This window comes from Mauremys reevesii, linkage group 2 (genome assembly GCF_016161935.1).
Source record: "Mauremys reevesii isolate NIE-2019 linkage group 2, ASM1616193v1, whole genome shotgun sequence".
NCBI lineage: Eukaryota > Metazoa > Chordata > Testudines > Geoemydidae > Mauremys > Mauremys reevesii.
The window spans coordinates 114,252,806-114,272,238 of record NC_052624.1 but is presented as its reverse complement, the minus strand read 5'-3'; the positions used below and the strand labels follow the sequence as shown (position 1 = coordinate 114,272,238).

General features: G+C 41.9%; 1 protein-coding gene across 8 annotated transcripts in view; it reads right to left on the bottom strand.

Annotated features, from left to right (window-relative positions):
• The window catches only part of TGFBR1 (transforming growth factor beta receptor 1), a 101,415-nt gene that overhangs the window by 49,211 nt on the left and 32,771 nt on the right, over positions 1 to 19,433 (bottom strand). For 7 of the 8 annotated variants that reach the window (XM_039521687.1, XM_039521688.1, XM_039521692.1 and 4 more), the window contains 2 exons: positions 15,194 to 15,448; positions 10,664 to 10,906 (listed from right to left, as the gene is read on the bottom strand). In XM_039521687.1, coding sequence (XP_039377621.1) covers positions 10,664 to 10,906; positions 15,194 to 15,338 — 388 coding nt within the window. In that variant the 5' untranslated portion in view covers positions 15,339 to 15,448. Of the gene's footprint in view, positions 1 to 10,663; positions 10,907 to 15,193; positions 15,449 to 17,548; positions 18,307 to 19,433 lie in introns of those variants that run through there. The other variant, XM_039521690.1, reaches the window with a different exon arrangement.

Sequence of the window (19,433 nt, the reverse complement as noted above, 5' to 3'; positions counted from 1 at the left end):
GTGGAGGGAGACAAGCCTGCTTTCTACAACTCTCCTCCCTCCTCTTCCCTCCCTCCTCCCGCCCTCGCTTCAGCAATTCCCAAACTGAAATCCACTTACCAGGGGCCTCCCCTCCTGGTTGCACTTCGCCAACATCCGACAGCTGTTACTGGCTAGCATCCTACAGGGTAGGAAAGAGCTCCTGGCTGCACGCATCTCTGACCTCCGAGTCATCCTCTGCCTCTGGGTCCCCCTTCCTCTCCTCGCCCAAGATTTCCTCCTCCTGGCTCGGTCTACTTTTGACTGGCACGCGAGCCTCCGAAGTATCCAGTGGCTCTCGCAGTGGAAGTGGTGTCACTGCCGAGTATGGTGTCCAGCTCTTTGTAGAGCTGGCAGCTTGTGGGCGCAGTACCGGAATGATGGTTTGCCTCCCACACCTTGTTCCACAGCTCCTTCACTTTGACCCTGCACTGCAATATGTCTCTGTCATGGTCCCTTTCTGTCATGGATCATGAAATCTGCCCATAGGTATCATAATTCCTAAGGCTGGAGCGCAACTAGGACTGGACAGCTTACTCTCCACAAATGCTGATGAGGTCCAGCAGCTCGGCATTTCTCCAAGTGGGGGATCGCCTGATGCATGGAGCAAGCATAGCCACCCGGAAAGATGAGCTGAGACCACTGCACGCGTCACCAAGCAAACAGGAAGGGGACTTTCAAAATTTCAAAGGAATTTATGGGGTGGGGATGACAGTTGGTCACCTGAGGGCAGGGCAGCGGAGTTTAAACCGATGACCAGAGAGGCAAGAACAGGCATTGTGGGATACCTCCCAGAGGCCAATTGCAGCTCTGTAATTGACCACAATGTCTACACTAGCACCGCAGTAGCCCCGGTGCATGAAGTTGTATGCCTCTCATTGTGGTAGGGTTGTGGGTTTTTTTGTTTTTGTTTTTTTAAACACACACACACCCACACACACACCCCCACCCACCCACCCCTACAACTGCACACTAAGTGGCTTGCCAGTGTGTACACCTCGGGAGTTACAGCGCAGAAAGCTGCTTTACTGCGCAGAAACTTGCCAGTGTATACAGGGCCTTTGTTTCTTTTCTGTGTTTCTTGTGGCTTCTCTCACATGCAACTGCAATCAAATCAATCCTCATAAAACCCCTCTGCTCCCATAACTCAGTTTGATTGATCTTGCATGGCCTGTGTTTTGAATAGTGACTTCTATTTTTTCAGCTATCTATTCTACAAAAGGAGCTTGATTTTCTCCTGAGTGATAGCTATTATGCCCAAAAGCATCAATGAGGGTTAATTCTCCCCACCCCAGACCTGCATCACACGCACCTGTGAATTCTATCCAGCATCTCATTGGAGTCCAAAATGGGGACACCCTGAATGACCCATTTCAGAAACAGAAAAATGTTTACAGATTATAACTGATAAAAATTATATACATAGCGTTTGTCGAGACTTTTCATATCACCAGCCCAAATTGGTATTACTCTCAGATCGAGTTTCTCTCCCTGCCCGACCAGACGAATGTGTTTTGGAGAAATCTGTTAACTGGAATGGAACGGCCAGTCTCCATCCAAATGAGGTATCCATTACTGTCACCACTTTTCAAACTTCAGTTTCTACAGCTACAGTCTCAGGATCTGGGGACACCTACACTGAAATCCCTAATCTTGATACCCTCTCAGATAGTCCTTATGAATAACTGATTAGATCCCAGGACCTGACTCTATCCTAAACACCACTTTGTTTGCGATAGTCAGTGCTGTAATAGGGCACCTCCAAGATTTATTCAACTTTGGTCTCCTATCCTTTCTTCTAGGATCTTGGAATGAACCCCTCTTATAAGTTTCTCCACAGGACCTTATTCATAGAATCTTTTCATTGTATCAGTGGCTATCGTCTCATTTTTCCTAGCAGAGGTGTGAGCTTTTTCCAATTTTGGATTGTAGGGTTTTTGTGTAGTCCAAATTCTTTTGTTGCTCTTCAGTAATTCCATACAAGAGGTTTGTGGAGATCCCTGGCTCATACCAAAACATGAGAAGTGCTGGGGTCCACTTTGTAGCCATTGACTGGTGTTCTATAAGCCATCACAAGAAATGATATGTTGGCCCAAATCCCTTTGATTATGTTTTACAAAAAAAAAAAAAAGTTAGCCAACTGAACTCCCAAAGTTCAGCTGAATCTTTCCAACATTCCAGCTGATTGTGGGTGTGCCGGAGTGGCGCAGTTATTGTGGATTCCTAAGGAGTCTCACAGCAGATTTGAGAAGCTCTGAGTTCTTCACCATATTTGGGTTCTCAGGTGAGTTGCTCACAGACCAAAAAAGAGAAACTTTGAATCCATTCACTAGAACTTCTGCTTCTTTCACAGTCTCTTAGCTCTTTATTGGGTAAGCTTTAATTGTGAAGTAGTCTATGGCCATCAACAAATATTGATTGCCTGAGACATAGTTGGGCCTCTACCAGTCTATCAACAGCAGTGCATTCCACTGGTGCAGAGAGGCTCTCCTGGTCTTAGGGAGATCCTTCTTTACAATGCATGAATCTCCTGCGACTGTGGGGCTTGTTTCCGGCCCTTAGTCCGTTTACGTATCTGGGCGGCGTCCACTGGCTCTCTTGATGCCTTCGAGGAGCAGTGGGCGCTGTCCAGGGTTCTCTGCTCGGTGTCCCCGTCAGGCTCCCTTCTTATGACCCTTTGACCGCACTCCTGTCCCTGTTCTTTTATTAGTTGCCCCCCGAAATAAGTGGGTTTTGAGGTCCTGTAGATCCTCCCCTTATGCTGGCAGGGGGGATCCTTTAGCATTGGGCGGGCTTCCGCCCACCCGGTTTCCCGGAAACCCAATAGATACAATGCATGAATCACATTTCCCCACACAATTTTCTGCATCCTGCATGCATTTTACTGAATAAAAAACATTCTCTTAGCTTGGCTATGGTCTTTGCAACCCCAAAAGGTCCAGCAGTTTTAGATGTTGGCAGTGCTAGTATTTTGGTCCCAGGATAGAAGAGACTGAAGGTGAGCGAGTTAGTATCTTTTATTGAACCAACTTCTGTTACTGAAAGACAAGATTTCAAGCTTACCCAGACCTCTTCTTCAGTAGTTTTAGAGTCATGACAACCTCAGAACCTCCTCCTTCAATGTATCTGGTACAACTAGCTGATACCTGTATCCATCACGCACAGGCTTCTCCCTCCCCCCGACCCCCTCTCCTTTAAACTCAAAGCTGTCTCACTGGACCTGAAAACTTTCACCGTGGCATTCTGAGGGGATACTATACTCCATGGTGGCTGCATGTGCCAAATGATTTTCAATCATATACATTCCAATATTGGAATTCTCTCTTCGGGTCATCTCCTCCTGAGCATACACATTCCCTTGAAAAGCCAATTCCTTGCTATACTGCTTGGGGCAGCATTTGTAATCAACCAAACAAGACATCAGCACTACCATGCTAGAGCCCAGACCTGTGTGCGACTGAAATCATTGCACTAGAGTTTTGCCAAAGAGCCCCTTCATGATTCCTGAATCTGAAAAGCCATTGCAAGGATGCTTGGTCTGTCTGTACATCTGTGATTGTCTGGAGAGTTGGCTTGTTCTGCATAGCCTCAATTTTCTTAATCAATGGAAATTCCCCCACTTTACTGATTGTGCACCCAACCTAAACTTTTTAAAAACAATTTACATCTCAGTTTTAGATGCAAAGCTGTAGGCTAATCACAGGCCCTTTGTAAACATATCAGTTTTTGTTAAAAGGTTTTAGCCTACACCAGCATATCTAAATATAACAAAACAGGATGAGAGGGGAATGCCATCCAATACCCTCTCAAATGTGGCCACAGTATTGCTTAAGGTGAAACCCACAACTTTATATTGCCACAGGCCTTGTCCTGCTGTGGAAGCAGTTTTCTCCTCTGTCTTTTGGATCCATTTGCACTTGCCAAGACATACTTTTAAGATCCAGTGTGGAAAAATAAATTGAACATGCTACAGCATCCAGGGTATCATCTCTTCATGAGTGGATGGATAAGAATACTTTAAAGTGACTTCATTTAGTTTTTTATTGCCTATTTAATCTGGTGCTCTCTTTTTTTCCCCTTAACTAGAGCTATGAGTGAGGCCCAAGGACTGGGTGAAGGCTCAAATATGCCTTCCTGATCTATTTCTTAAGTGGCCTGTAATGCCTCTTCCCCCCTTGCCACTGATAAAATTATGTGGTTTCATCCAGTATCAATCTGGTGCTGGACCAGTGCATTACAGCCTCATTGTTGGATTGGGAGAACAAGTCCTGATTCCTAAACAGAAAATCTTAAGACTGTTCTGTTGTTCCTCATTTAAACGTGCAGCATTGTGCAGTAACTAATCCAAAAATAATTCTGAAACCTCAATTTTATTCCTTTCCCTTTTAATAGTTTTCTTCCATGCCAGCAGTTACTACAGCCACTGGTTCATGTTTTGTAACCATAGCTCCTTTTTCATTATTTGCAGCTTGTCAGAAGCCATTCAGCAAGTAGTAGAGGATCCATACTTCACACCCACAAGTACTTCAGATGCTAAGATTTTCCTGAGAATCTGTGTCTCAAAAACAGGTCTTCACTCCATCTTTCCTTTGTTAGAAAGCTACCACATCAGGTAGTTGGTCATGGTTTCTGTCCCTGGAAGCAGGACAATTTGTTCACTGCAAACCAATTGGCTACAAATTATTTGCTTCACCTGGATCCCATCCATAAAGGGAATTTCCATAGATTGGATTTCCAAGACTTTTCCTGGCATCTACTAGTCATTTCATTGAAATGCACAGATTAGCTCATCCATTATTTTAACTACAGATTTTTAAACCCAATCCCACTCCCTGCCCTTCCCCCTCCCATTTTTGGACCTCTGCACATTCCCCAGTCACTGGCTTTCGCAGAGACCAATTTGGTGGTGGTTTTTATCCATTTCCTAGGCTTTTTAGTGAGTATGGCCTAATAACTTGTTAGACTAGACCACTATCCCAGTGCATTTCACTGACTCCATTACATACTGATAGCCAAACTCCCATTATTATTGTTAAACTGCCTAGACCTAAAGAAGATCTGGGAGGCTGATCCTTGTACCTCAAAGCTTTGCCCCTTCCTCTTGATATTCCCTATCTTCCAAACTAGGTGAGAAGCTTTCACTGGTGACCATCTGCCCAGTTTCTATTTACACAATCTTTTTTATGGCCACAGTCTCTCACAGTAACTCCCCTCGCCCATCCCCCCACGTGTCTAAATGGTCTCCTTTAAGTCTTGCATTGTCAATTTCCCTTGTTTTTCCATACCAAATTTATCACTTTTTCATAATTGTTCAAAAATGCCATGAACCAAAAATTTGAATGTCCTTTTCAGTCAGACAGAGTAGAGAGTAGTACTTACTAGTCTCCTAGCAATTAGCTTCCATCTTTCTCACTAGTGGCTGCTGCCTCGTGTTACATTGCTGTAAGGAAAGAGATTTGAGTTCCATGGAAAATGCCACAACTGTGAAATGATTCTGGCCTCCTTTCACTTATCTTTATCTACAAGTCCAACTCCAGCTGAGCATCTATAAGCTGATCCTGGAAGTCCTCATTGCCTGGATATGACAGGAACACAAGCTTCTGTAGGTCCTCTGCCAGTTCAGGAGGAGTCGCTTTTCCCTCTTCTTCTAGCTGTTAGCTGTGAACTGGCCATTTCAGATTGATGGCTGGCTCCAAACTGCGTATCACAGATTAATAGTAGATCTGGGTAACTCAGCCTCTTTTCTGAGAGAAGTTCTGCAGCACCACTGGAGCTGGCTGCTAGAAACTTCCCTTTCTGTTAGCTCTCCCAGCCACTTGTTTGAGCTATGATGTTGAACTGAGGCAATGCGCCTCCCAGGGAGTTTTTCCACCAAAGATTGTTTCCATTCAAATAATGGCGATTTTGAACTATTTTACATCATCTTCTCCTCTCCTGAGCCCACCAGCATCTGTGGCTTACGAACAAGGTAGAAAATGGATGAAGATTTCCAGTCTTATTTACCAATGTCTTCTGGCTGGCCCAATTCCACATCTAGGTAGCTGCCTTCCACTGTGATCTGAGACACGTATTTCATAACTCCTTAAGTCCTGGCTGCAGCTCATCTGGTAGTAAGTTCCAAGTTGGCCAAAGCTTTCCTGGCCTCCCACATTTCATGGAAAACCTTTCAGTAATCTCAATCCAATTTGCCATTCCAGACTAGGAGAATTGAAAATGGCTTGGACTTCCCCAATCTGTCCAGACCCAGTAGCTGTTGCTCCAGATTTCATCTCTACCTGCAAGTTCTCTCTCTCTTTCGGGAAAATGTCCACATACTACTTTACCAAAGGAGGAGTTAAAGTGTCCAGCTTTTTTTTGGGGTGGGGGGAGGCTTGTTAAGTTTCTAGTTCATGTTTAAACTTTTTTGACCATCTGATTTCTGCTACCACTACCATTATTTGTTCCATTTTGGTTCAACGGGGATATCAGCTTGCAGTTTCTCTCCTGGGAAACTGGATCCAAATCTTGCATCAGTGTGACCCCTTTTAAACTGAACGCTTAGCCAGTTTTTGGAATCTTGTGCATTTTTTCCATTAGGAGGAGAAATTGATGGAACCAGGTATTTCTTTGTAAATAAACAAGATTGCATTATCCCTTTTCCTTAAACACAACAAGAATCTAAGAGAAGGAGACAGTTTCTTTGCTCACAGTTCCAAGCCTCTTTTCTGCCAGCACTTTACCCCTCAAAAGTGCTCTCTTTCTGCTTTGTCAGGGTCTCGCTACCAGAGCGCGTCTGCTTCCCCCGCCTGTGCTTGTGGTATTTCTCTGACAGACACACACACACACACACACAAATGAATCCTCAGCAAAACCCCCCACCCAAATAGCTTGACTTCCAACCATTCCTGCATGGACTCTGTTTTGAGCCGTGGCTCCTACTATAAAGGAGCTTGATTGTTTCTTACATTTATCCTGAATGGGGGTGATTACGCTCACCAGCTTCAATGGAGGTTTAAACCAACATAACTATATATTTGAGATTGTGAGGCACTCAAATACTGGATAATGGGGGCCATAAATACAGTTCAACTGGTCAGACTAAACTAAACAGGCTCAAAAGCAGGATAAGGGGACAGGATAGTGGCATAAAAAAATTATGACCAGTAAAAATAAGGAAATCTGGGTGCTCCTGTTACCACTCTCAAAATACAAGACCACCACAACAACATTTAAAGAGCGGAACTCATTACCATAAGATGCCAATGGCCTAGTAAAAGTCAAGAGAGGATTACAAAAAGTATATGGACAATGAGAACATCCAGTCACATAAGTTAGGGGATTCTACAAGGGTATAGTCTCATACTTAGGGCATAAACCACCCAGAGTTGGGGGTTATTAGGAAGCTTTCCCTGTTAGAGAGAGTTACTCCATAATTGTAAATAGGAGACTTATTTGCCCCATCCACACCCATCTGTTATTGGCCATTGCTCATTCATGATAGTAGACTAGATGCTCTAGTGGTCTGATTCAGCATGGCAATTCTGTGTTCTTATGGATGAAAGAAGAGGAGCCATATGCAAATCTGGGAATCACTGAGCAGTTCTCATGTATATTCTTGTTCCCAGAAGCAAATTAAAGTCTCTCTCCTGGTACCAGTCCCTGGTCTTTCAAGGGTTAAGTTTGACACCAGAAATCCAAGTGAATATTTTCAACATGGAAAAAAAAGACTCAAAAAGGTAAGTGAGGCAGAAGAAAAATTGGAGGGCTGTTCCAGATCAGTAGACAGTCACTCTATGGGAAGACCAATTAACAGTCAAAATAAAATTGGCCTTCATGGAGTGACTCTCTGCCAATCCAGAGAGCTGTGGGGCAGTAGCAAGCAGGAGGAGAACAGAGGGAGGGATAGCACAGTCAAAGCAACTGGAATTATAGAAAGCCAACATATTAAATGTTGATACCACAGACCAAGAGACTGAAAAAAACCTTTATGGTTCTCTCCACAAGTTTTTGTCCTTCTCAGCCCACAGATTCCAGAAGGTAATAAGTTTAAAACAAACACAAAAATACCCAAATGACGGTAGGGTTTGGGATTTTTTTTTTTGACAGCCATCTTGAACGAACTAACTTGGACATTTATAGGTAAGGTCAAAATGAATGTGTTTTAATATCTTATTTTATGCAGACACACACAGTCTACTTGCAATTATACCATGACTTGTATTTTAAAGTATTATGAGAATTAAACATAAGAAAATATTTAAGTGACCTAGTCCAAGTAAACTTTGTAAAGTTAAAATCCAAATGAGCTAGTAGAATTTGATAGAGATATGCACTATAGTCCCAAAGATCATGTGCTGTTTGCTCATAATCGTAGCTTCTTTATGACGATATCAGAGACCACCACCTAGGTTTGATGCTGCAATTAAAAAGTATTCCCAAAGTCTGTGCTACACTAGGGCTCCCCTGCAGCTCAACCAGTAGTTACACAGGTGAGCATATCCAAAAAGATGATCCTTCAGATATGGAGTGGACGTAGAAGCAATCAATTCACCCTCAAACAATACACAGGCACACTTGCAAATCTTAATAGATTAAACATGGCACCTTCAAAGAGGTTGGATATATCAAGTCAACTTCTAATCAATTAAAATAATTTTAAATTAAAAGTAGTAGTTCTAGCTTCCAGTTAGTTTCCATTCTCTGTTATTTATCCCTGCTAACAAAGATGAAAAATGATTCTTTACTGATACTGTCCTTTTTCATTTAGCAGATACACACACACACACTTAAAGGAATTCAACACATTTTAAGTATCATTGACAGATATTGAGACCAAGATGTGATCCTATGTTTTTGAAAAAGCACAGCTTTGAAGATAGCATTTATTCATTCACTGCTGCTGGCGTACCAACAGTGAAATATAGAACTTTGTGTAGGAACATAGTGGCTCTTCCCAGCCTCATTTGAAAACAAAAAAGAAATCAGTTATATATGCCATGAAGCACATAACACCCTGTAAACTTTCAAACATTTAACTTGTCAGTCAGTACAGCTTTCAATAACTTCAGAACTTCAAGTTTTGCAAGTCATTTCCACGTGAAGAGCAAATCTTACTTCCTCTTTATCTAGATAAGAAGCCTCAACCCTTACATGAACATAGCATCTCTGAGGATTAAAGGGTAATTCAGTCTCCATGCTCTAAGTCAAACACTGGCCTCCCCCTGCCGGAACTGTCAAAAGGGTGCTGAGAGATTACCTGCTTATTTGAACTATACTGAAATAGAGCAGACTCATTTCATACAGATACTGGATACTAATAAATTTTTGTCTACTGACCTGGCTGAAATCTGAACTAGTGATTTAAAAAAAAAAAAAATTCTCAGTAGTGGATTAGCACAGAATTTGTATTTTGAAATGTTATCTTGAGAAACACTTCTACACAAAAAAAGAGTGGTATGTTTGTGTTAAGGTTCACTGTATTTCTGGTTGATTTATAGAAGAGATTAGTATAGTTGTTCCCACCAACCAAACAGTTAAGAATATTTAATGTGACAGAAGGCTCAGGTGAGTTCCAATATCATCAGGTACCTTATTTTTCTAGGAGTACATATGTAACAAGTGATCCATATCACAAAGACATCACCCCAGCAGGATTGCCTGTGAGGTTAGCAGGAGAGAGGCTAAGACTAAATGAGCATATAGACCACTACTCTCATCCCCTAGAAATGATCTTCCTTCAAGTCAGAGCGGAGACATTGATAAGAGTGCTTGGGTAGAAAGCCTGCATTATTGCCCTCCATGCCAAACCTATTCTACACATAAAGAGACATTCCCAGGGTTGTCAACACACCACCTTTCACTAGTAGTAAGTTCTCTAAAATATATTAAGTGGTACTGGAGAGACAGTGCTCCTGAGAATGTGCTCTCACAGCAACAACTGATGAAACAATCATTTTTAAAATTTAGTTGTGTTGCTATTTACACCATCAGAATTCAGAAGTGCAATCTATTTTCTAATAAAGATGTTCTCTGCCTTGATGTTGTTTGGTAACGTTTCTGAATGCTAAGTCAAACGAAACACTGATCAGGAGATTCAGACATAATAGCATCACTAACTCACCTAGCGCCTTCCCCTAGCAAAAAGTTAAAAAAATATTAACCCTTTATCATATGAAACGCTAAAACTAATTATGGAAGATTTATTCCAAATTATTCCTATGCAAACCTGTTAAAAAAAAAAAGTGACCTCTCACTCGTTTCTCAGACATTCATATATCACATTTGAAAGTTTTAACTAGAGATTTTACTAGAGTTTAAAGATTAAAGCCATATCTGCACTACAGCTGTTAAGCAGCACAGCTACAGCTGCATCACTATAGCACCATAGTATAGACACTTCCTATATTAACTGAAGGGGTTCCACCCCCCATTGATATAGTTAACTCACCTCTCTGAGAGGCAGTAGCTAGGCTGACCAAATAATTTTTCCATCCATCTAGCAGCATCTGTACTGGGAGTTAGGTCAACCTAACTACAGTGCTCAAAGTGCACATTTTTTCCACAGATGAGAGACGTAGCTAGGTTGATCTAGGTTAAGTTTAGATGAGGCCTGAGTCATGAGGCAAGACTTTCATCAACAGATTTACATGTATTAGAAATAAATTACCTGACCCAGAGCCAGAAGTAGTCATATCATAAATTAAATCTTTTAAAGTAGTTCCTTCTGATATAAAAGGGCGATCCAGTGAGGGATCTTCTTCACTTGGTACACGATGATGAATGACAGTACGATTATGGCAGATGTACAGAATCAACATTAGTGAAATGCAAACAAAACAGACTGGTCCTGCAATGATAGCTGCCAATTCCACAGGTCCCAGATTAGAAGAGGATTCTCCGGAAGCAGGGACTAGAAACGGAGGTAAAAGAAAGGAAAGTAATGTTACTATTTTGTAATAGCAAGTAGGTTTTTAAACAAGGGGTTCATTTTTTGGTATTTGCGACAGTATATTGCATTGGATAACGGTCTTTGAAGAATTCTTTTAACGCATTTTGTTTCAGTAAAACAGTCTTAACTCAGCTCTTTCAGAGTCATTGGTATATATCATGGAAACTGAAGTTACATACATTTAAGTATAGGGCAGACAGACAGACGATGCAAGCCATGAAGCATTATGATACAAGAGACTTCTTAAGTAGTGGTTTATTTCTTGATCTACACCTTCAAAATAATATTTAGGAAGCCTGATGGATGCTCTGGTCTGCCCTCATAGAATCAGAATCATAGCTCTGGAAAGGACCTCAAGAGGTCATCGAGTCCAGTCCCTTGCATTCACGGCAGGACTAAGTATTACACTGGTCTACAATTTTTGAGAAGTCGTCTGCTTCAGAGATAAAATGTGCTATTTATGTATTTTGATGTGCTGAATTCAAATATGACAATTAAAACAACTGATTGGCTACTGTTTCTAAGATATTTAAGTTTTTACATTTTATGTCTAGATATATTGTGTAGGAGTTTTAATCATAAATTGTAAACCTAGGTCTTTTCATGTGTTTATGGTTGCTTTACATGATATTTCACCTGTCCTGTTAATGTAACACTTTTAAAATCAGCAAAAGGGTTATATAAATAAAACTTATTATGAAACAAAAGGCAAAAAACTATTATGTACATAGTTTAGTCCTATTCAGTGTCTACTCGGCGCTTCTTGGCTTGTCTCTTGTATTCATTAAATGGAGCATCTCTTGTCACTGTCCAGCAATAGTCTGCAAGCATTGATGGCCTCCATTTGCCCTGATAGCGTTTCTCCATTGTTGCAATGTCCTGGTGAAATCGCTCGCCGTGCTCGTCACTCACTGCTCCGCAGTTCGGTGGGAAAAAAAAAAATCTAGATGAGAGTGCAAAAAATGTATCTTTAGTGAGATGTTGCAACCAAGGCTTTTGTATGCCTTGAGGAGGTTTTCCACCAACAGCCTGTAGTTGTCTGCCTTGTTGTTTCCGAGAAAATGTATTGCCACTAACTGGAAGGCTTTCCATGCCGTCTTTTCCTTGCCACGCAGTGCATGGTCAAATGCATCATCTCGAAGAAGTTCACGAATCTGAGGACCAACAAAGACACCTTCCTTTATCTTAGCTTCACTTAACCTTGGAAATTTTCCACGGAGGTACTTGAAAGTTGCTTGTGTTTTGTCAATGGCCTTGACAAAGTTCTTCATCAGACCCAGCTTGATGTGTAAGGGTGGTAACAAAATCTTCCTTGATTCAACAAGTGGTGGATGCTGAACACTTTTCCTCCCAGGCTCCAATGACTGTCGGAGTGGCCAATCTTTCTTGATGTAGTGGGAATCTCTTGCACGACTATCATATTCGCAGAGAAAACAGCAGTACTTTGTGTATCCAGTCTGCAGACCAAGCAAGAGAGCAACAACCTTCAAATCGCCACAAAGCTGTCACTGATGTTGGTCATGGTTCATGCACCTCAAAAGTTGTTTCATGTTGTCATAGGTTTCCTTCATATGGACTGCATGACCAACTGGAATTGATGGCAAAACATTGCCATTATGCAGTAAAACAGCTTTAAGACTCGTCTTCGATGAATCAATGAACAGTCTCCACTCATCTGGATCGTAAACAATGTTGAGGGCTGCCATCACACCATCGATGTTGTTGCAGGCTACAAGATCACCTTCCATGAAGAAGAATGGGACAAGATCCTTTTGACGGTCACGGAACATGGAAACCCTAACATCACCTGCCAGGAGATCCCACTGCTGTAGTCTGGAGCCCAACAGCTCTGCCTTACTCTTGGGTAGTTCCAAATCCCTGACAAGGTCATTCAGTTCACCTTGAGTTATGAGGTGTGGTTCAGAGGAGGAGGATGGGAGAAAATGTGGGTCCTGTGACATTGATGGTTCAGGACCAGAAGTTTCATCCTCTTCCTCTTCTTCGTCTGACTTAAGTGAGAATGATTCTGGTGCATCAGGAACTGGCAGTCCTTCTCCGTGGGGTACTGGGCGTATAGCCGATGGAATGTTTGGATAATGCACAGTCCACTTTTTCTTCTTTGACACACCTTTCCCAACTGGAGCCACCATGCAAAAGTAACAATTGCTGGTATGATCTGTTGGCTCTCTCCAAATCATTGGCACTGCAAGAGGCCTAGATTTCCTTTTCCTGTTCAACCACTGGCGAAGATTTGTTGCACAAGTGTTGCAGCATATGTGTGGGGCCCACCTCTTGTCCTGATCTCCAATTTTGCAGCCAAAATAAAGGTGATAGGCTTTCTTAGCCATAGTGGTTATACTGTGCTTTTGTGATGCAAAAGTCACTTCACCACAAAGATAGCAGAAGTTATCTGCACTGTTCACACAAGTACGAGGCATCTCTGCTCACTTTGGCTAAACAGAAATGTGTCCCTTTGCAAAATCAAACACTGACAAATAGGAGCACGACACTGTATGATTTCTAGAGCTGATATAGGGCAATTTGTTCAGCAGAGTGATGTAAGCTTCATTATGATTGCATCATCCATGACTTCTAGGAATAACATAATGCAATTCATATCATGTATGACACAATACCAGCTTCAGATTGCATTATTCATTGTTTTGCCTAAAAAGCAAGTACTGTCCAAACCCAGTCATACATTTATTCATAGATCCAGTCAAAGATGTATTTTAGTCATTTCTGGTTTAAACTGAGATCCCTTCCCTTTATAACTCACTTATCCTCCGCTATTCCCTTTATAACTCACTTATCCTCCGCTATTCCCAAGTCAAGGGTCGTATATACTGACCCAATAGCATATCTTGAAAACTAGAGCCAATCAACAATTTTAAGCATCATTTTCATTCTCAGTGACCCAGAATTAGTAAAGTTTGACTACATTTATTTCAGAAGCATTTTGGCTATAGAGCAGTGTTATCTAGACCATCTGTGACAGCTCTTAAAAATCTCCAGTGACGGAGATTCCACAACCTTCCTAGGTAAGTTATTCTATTCCAGTGCTTAACTAAACCACCCTTTCTGCAATTTAAGCCCATTTCTTCTTGTCCTATCCTCCGAGGTTAAGGAGAACAATTTTTCTCTCTACTCCTTTTTAACAATCTTTTATGTCCCCTCTCAGTCTTTTCTTCTCCAGACTAAACAAACCCAGTTTCCCCCCCCGCACCCAATCGTCCCACATTGGTCATATTTTCTAGACCTTTAATCATTTGTATTGCTTTTCTCTGGACTTTTTCCAATTTGGCCACATCTTTACTGAAATGGGGTGCCCAGAACTGGACACAATACTCCACCTGAGGCCTAATCAGCACAGAGTAGGGCAGAAGAATTACTTCTCATGTCTTGCTTACTAAAGTAAGGCTCTGGCATGACCGTCTCATAACAAACTAAGGAAATACAAACTAGATGGAGTTACTATAAGGTGGGTTGGAAAAACATTCCCAGAGAGTAATCATCAGTGGTTCAAAGTTTAGCTGGAAGGCATATCAAGTGGGATCCTGCAGGGATCAGTTCTAAAGTCAAGATATCTCACGTCTACCACTTCCCTCTGCCATCCACAAGGCTTCTTCATTCATTCATTCATGCCCCCCTGTCAAAAAAAGCTATCAGGTTGGTTTGGCACCATTTGTTCTTGACAAATCCATGCTGTTACTTATCACCTTATCTTCTAGGTGTTTGCAAACCAATTGCTCCATTATCTTCCTGGTTCTGAAGTTAAGCTGACTAGTCTAATTCCCCAGTTGTTCTTATTTCCCTTTTTATAGATGGGCACTGTATTTGCTCCTTCTCAGTCCCCTGGAATCTCTCCCATCTTCCATGACTTTTCAAAGAAATCGCTAGTGGCTCAAATCTCTTCAGTCAGCTCCTTCAATATTCTAGGGTGTATTTTATCAGGCACTGGTGACTTTAAGACATTTAACTTGTCTACGTAATTTTTAAACTTGTTTTTTCCCTATTTCAGTCTCTGATCCTACCTCATTTTCACTGGCATTCACTATGTTAGACATTCAATCGCTACTAACCTTTTTGGTGATGAACAAAAGTAATTTAGCACTTTGCCATTTCCACATTTTCTGTTATTCTTTTCCCTCCCTCACCTTTACTTGTACTCAGTTTAGTTTCCTTAACCTTTATAATGAGTTTCATTGATTTTGTTGGGGAATTACTTTAAAAACCAAAAATCTTTACCTGGCGTTGGAATTTGAAGTTCTTTTTTATTGCAGTAGTCTGTGACACAGCAGTAAGGCGTAGTAGTAGTAACTTCATCGTTTGATGAGGGGGCACAAATAAATGGCCTGTCTCGTGGAATCAGATCAACTTCTGCTATGCACATGCTATTGTGTACGACTTTGCCTTGACTCCGTGTTACTGAGGCAAAGCAGAGCCCATCCGTCTCACATGTAAAGTTGTCTTTTGTACAGAGATGGCAAAAACACTGTAATGCTGTATTAAAAGAAAAGAGGTTGCGGTAGTTATGTTAAGAAACGTTAGAACTATGGGACTGTCAAAAACCAAGTGGCAGAAACATTTTCCCCGTGCCACTTTTCCAAACTATGTACTGCATCATAACACAAAACGCAAATATGATGCCTCTTAATAAGCTAACAAAATAAGGGAGCAGGAAAGATAACAGGAAGCTTGCTTCAACTTTGACTATGTATAGATGAGCAATCCACACACACACACCCATCCACCCCCAAACAAAATAACCACACCACAGATACATTCAGGTCATGGGTGTTGGAAGTCTACTCAAAAATAGAAAGTGAACTATTTTGAAGTTTACTGTAATGTGTACAGTACTACAACAATGCATCACCTAAAGCATTAAGGATCCAACCCTGCTGCTTCTGAAGTCAACAGGAGTTTTGCATTTGTTTCAATGGAAACAAAAGCACATCATTAGTGTGGAAGATCCACCATGCACTGTTAGCCACATGTCATGCATTAAAGGAACACTATTTCCCAACAGTTTACATGCTCCCCACCCAAGGGGTGAAGTTCTTTAAAGGCCTTATCCAACTCCCATTTAACTCAATAGGATCACTCCTTTTGATTTTAATGGGAGTTACATTGGGTCCTCGCTGTAAGGCTGCAGTAGGAAACTTCCACATCTAGAGTACAGGCACTATAATAGAACACCTATAGTGCTATAGCTATGCTACTATAGCACCAGTAGTGTAGACAAAAGGCCTTCCCCCATGTAATGGTAGATAGATAGTTTGACTGAAGCATATGTACACACCTGGGATTAGGTTGGAATAACTAGGGCACTCAGGGCTGTGAAATTTTCAAGAGCCTTCAGAAGGAAGCCTACTATGTTTATGCATGGAAGGGCTATATAGGGAGAAAAGTGCTATTGACCAAAAGACAGCCAACTAAAGAAGAGAATTCTGTATCAACATCCCATTCCCGTCTATTTGTTGGGAGCTTATATGAGAGAGAGAGAGAGAGAGAGAGAGAGAGAGATCATGCATGCACGTTACAAGTTCAAGTTTGTGCCTCGGATAACATTTCTCTGTAGGTCCTTCCAGGATCATGGCAAGGAACTCCAGCTGAAATAGGTACATAAGGAATTACTATTTCAAAAGTAAAAAAAAAAAAGTTTAAGTATGATGCCATCTGTGTGTATAAAAAACCCACACACAATGAAGGACAAAAACAAAGGATCTTTGCTTGCAAGCACACCTTTAATGAAACATGTGGTTGTCTCAATTACACCAGTTAGTACAAGTGAAGGCTTAAAAAAACATTCATGGACAAAATCCAACTAGAAAAAAAACTGAAGCACTGCTCACTTCTCTTCAAATGGTACACTCACAATGTTTAGTTCTGAAGTGTGAAGTATGAAAGAGAATTAAAGTAAGTGCATTAAAATTTACAGGACTGGAGGGATTGATCATTCAAGAAGATTGAGTCCTTAGTTAGTTATTCTAATCCTATCCTCTGCCCATGGATCTCATCCCATCTACAAGGAGGGATGCTGGATGCTTCCATGGCAGTGTTCCCATCTTCCCCTGAACAGCATAAAGAACTTTGGGTGGTAGGGGAAGATGAAGGGAGAAGTAGATGGAGCAGTGTTCCCTTCTCTCCCTGCCTCCTGCTCTCCTGCCCCCAAGCCCTAGAGATTTTAAAGGAATGGTAATACAGAGTCTAGGCATTATCTTTTCCACCAAACTTCTTCCAAGGTAGGGAATCCCACTTTAAAAGGAGTCTCAAGTGCAGCCATGGGACAAGGGAGGCCCTATGGTAGGAAAGAGGGGAATCTGAGGATGCCCTGAAATCCATGTGGGTTGGCCCTGCAGGTCAATCCAAGGGAAGGCTTACAGTATGGCAAGAACTCTGTTCAGGTTTTTCCTCTCCCTTTATCTCTGCGTGTACATTTCATCATAGGACGAGGAGATCTGGCTCCAAATATATACAACTTGGAAAACAAGAAACCGAGAACAAGGTCTAAAAACAATATAAAAAGGGTGTAAATGCTAAGGAGTTTAAATGATTTGTTTAGGATAGACCAAGGCGATGCAAGAAACTGTTACTTACCTTTCCATAACTGCTGTTCTTTGAGATGTGTTGCATGCGTCCATTCCACTGTAGGTGTATGTGTGCTTCAGTGTACAGTTGGAGAGTTTTTCCCCCAGAGTGGTTGGTATCTATCAGGGCAGTACAAGCACCCTACACTGCCTCATGCATGCAAGCATAAAGGGTGGAGCCACTTCTGACCCACCTCAGTTCCTTCCAGAAAGATACTGATAGAAAGGGTGAAGAAAAGCAAATCACAGAATGGACACGTGAACCACATTTCCAAGAGCAATAGTTACAAAAAGGTTAGTAATAGTTTCTTCTTCTGTGAATGATTGCACACTCATTCTACTGTTGGTGACTCACAAGTAATCCAAACTGGAGGTGGGGTTGGAATCTATTAGAACAGGGATTGGAGGAACACTCGTCCAAAACTGGAATAATCTCTAGACCACTGAGAGATTGCATACAAAGAGGCAAAACGTATGACTAATGATCAGGATGCCATTCTTCAAATGTTTAATGTGGGAAAGTAATCCAGAAAGGCCACAGAATCTTGTGATGACCAAGTCAAATGACCAATGCTCTATACAGATGCATCATGTTAGCCAACTGGTAACATAACCAAATACAAGTGGATAGTCAAGTGGATAATGGACAGCCTTTCATTGTGTGTGCAAAGATGATGAACAGTTGTGTAAAGACCCAAAAGGCTTAGTCCAGTCCAGATTAAAAGAAAACTTGAACATCTAGAATATGAAACCTCCCCTCACCTTCACTGAGCTTTTTCACAAAGCCTCATTAGTTAATATGAAAACTGGAAGCCTCCTTAGTGAGAAGCCTTGGGTGAAGATGAAGGTAAACTTTGTGTAGAAAACTGTATACAGAGAATCTGACACCAAGCACCCTCAATTCTCCCCCTCTTCTGACTGACATAACGGCCACCAAAAATGCCACCTTCATAGAAAAAGTGCAATGTGGAGCGTATCACCAGATGCTCAAAGGGAAATCCATCAGCTTGGCTAAGACTAGATTCAATACCCATGAAATTCAAATTCACAGCCATAAAAAAACGTATCCTGGACCATGAAATCTCGTCTCATGTGTTTTAATCCTATTCTATACAGAATCCTGACCCAATTAGGGAGTTGCAGGAGGTCACAAGGTTATGGGAGGGGAAGGGGGTCACAGTATTGCCACCCTTACCTCTGCGCTGCTTTCAGAATTGGGTGGCTGGAGAGCGGCGGCTGTTAGCCGGGCACCCAGCTCTGAAGGCACTGCCCCACCAGCAGCAGCACAGAAGTAAGTGTGGCATGGTGTGGTATTCTCACCCTTACTTCTGCGCTGCTGTCTTCAGAGCTGGGCAGTTGGAGAGTGGTGGCTGCTGACTGAAGAATAATGGAAGGTAGAGTGATCATTCAGAATTTCGGTTTCTTTAGGAATTTGTTTAACGCTCTCAGATCTAAAGTAGGCCTGTGAGCCCCCTCTCTGTTCAGGAAGCATCAGTAGTAAAAACCCTTTCCCCTGAGCAACAGAGGGACCTCTTCTGTAGCTCCTATAAGAAGTGACTCTCTCTCATAACATGGCATTATGAAAGAGGTCTCAAGAGAGACAGGGAAAGAGGCAGGGGGAAATAGAAGGTTGTATCCCACTTCAACCATCTTTAGAACCCCATGCATCCAGTGATATGGGCCCAAGTACAAAGGAAATAGGATAGGCTTTTGGGGGGGGGGGGGGGAACAAATAAACAAGGAAGGAAACGATGGCACCTTTCTTAATTTTAAGAATTGTAGGGTATTCTTAAACTGGTACTCTGTCCTTGACCAAACCATCAAAATGCGTGCTTGGAGGATGCAGCCTGCCTCAATGTACTGGCAGCTGCAGGAGCAGGTGGATGTCTTTTGTA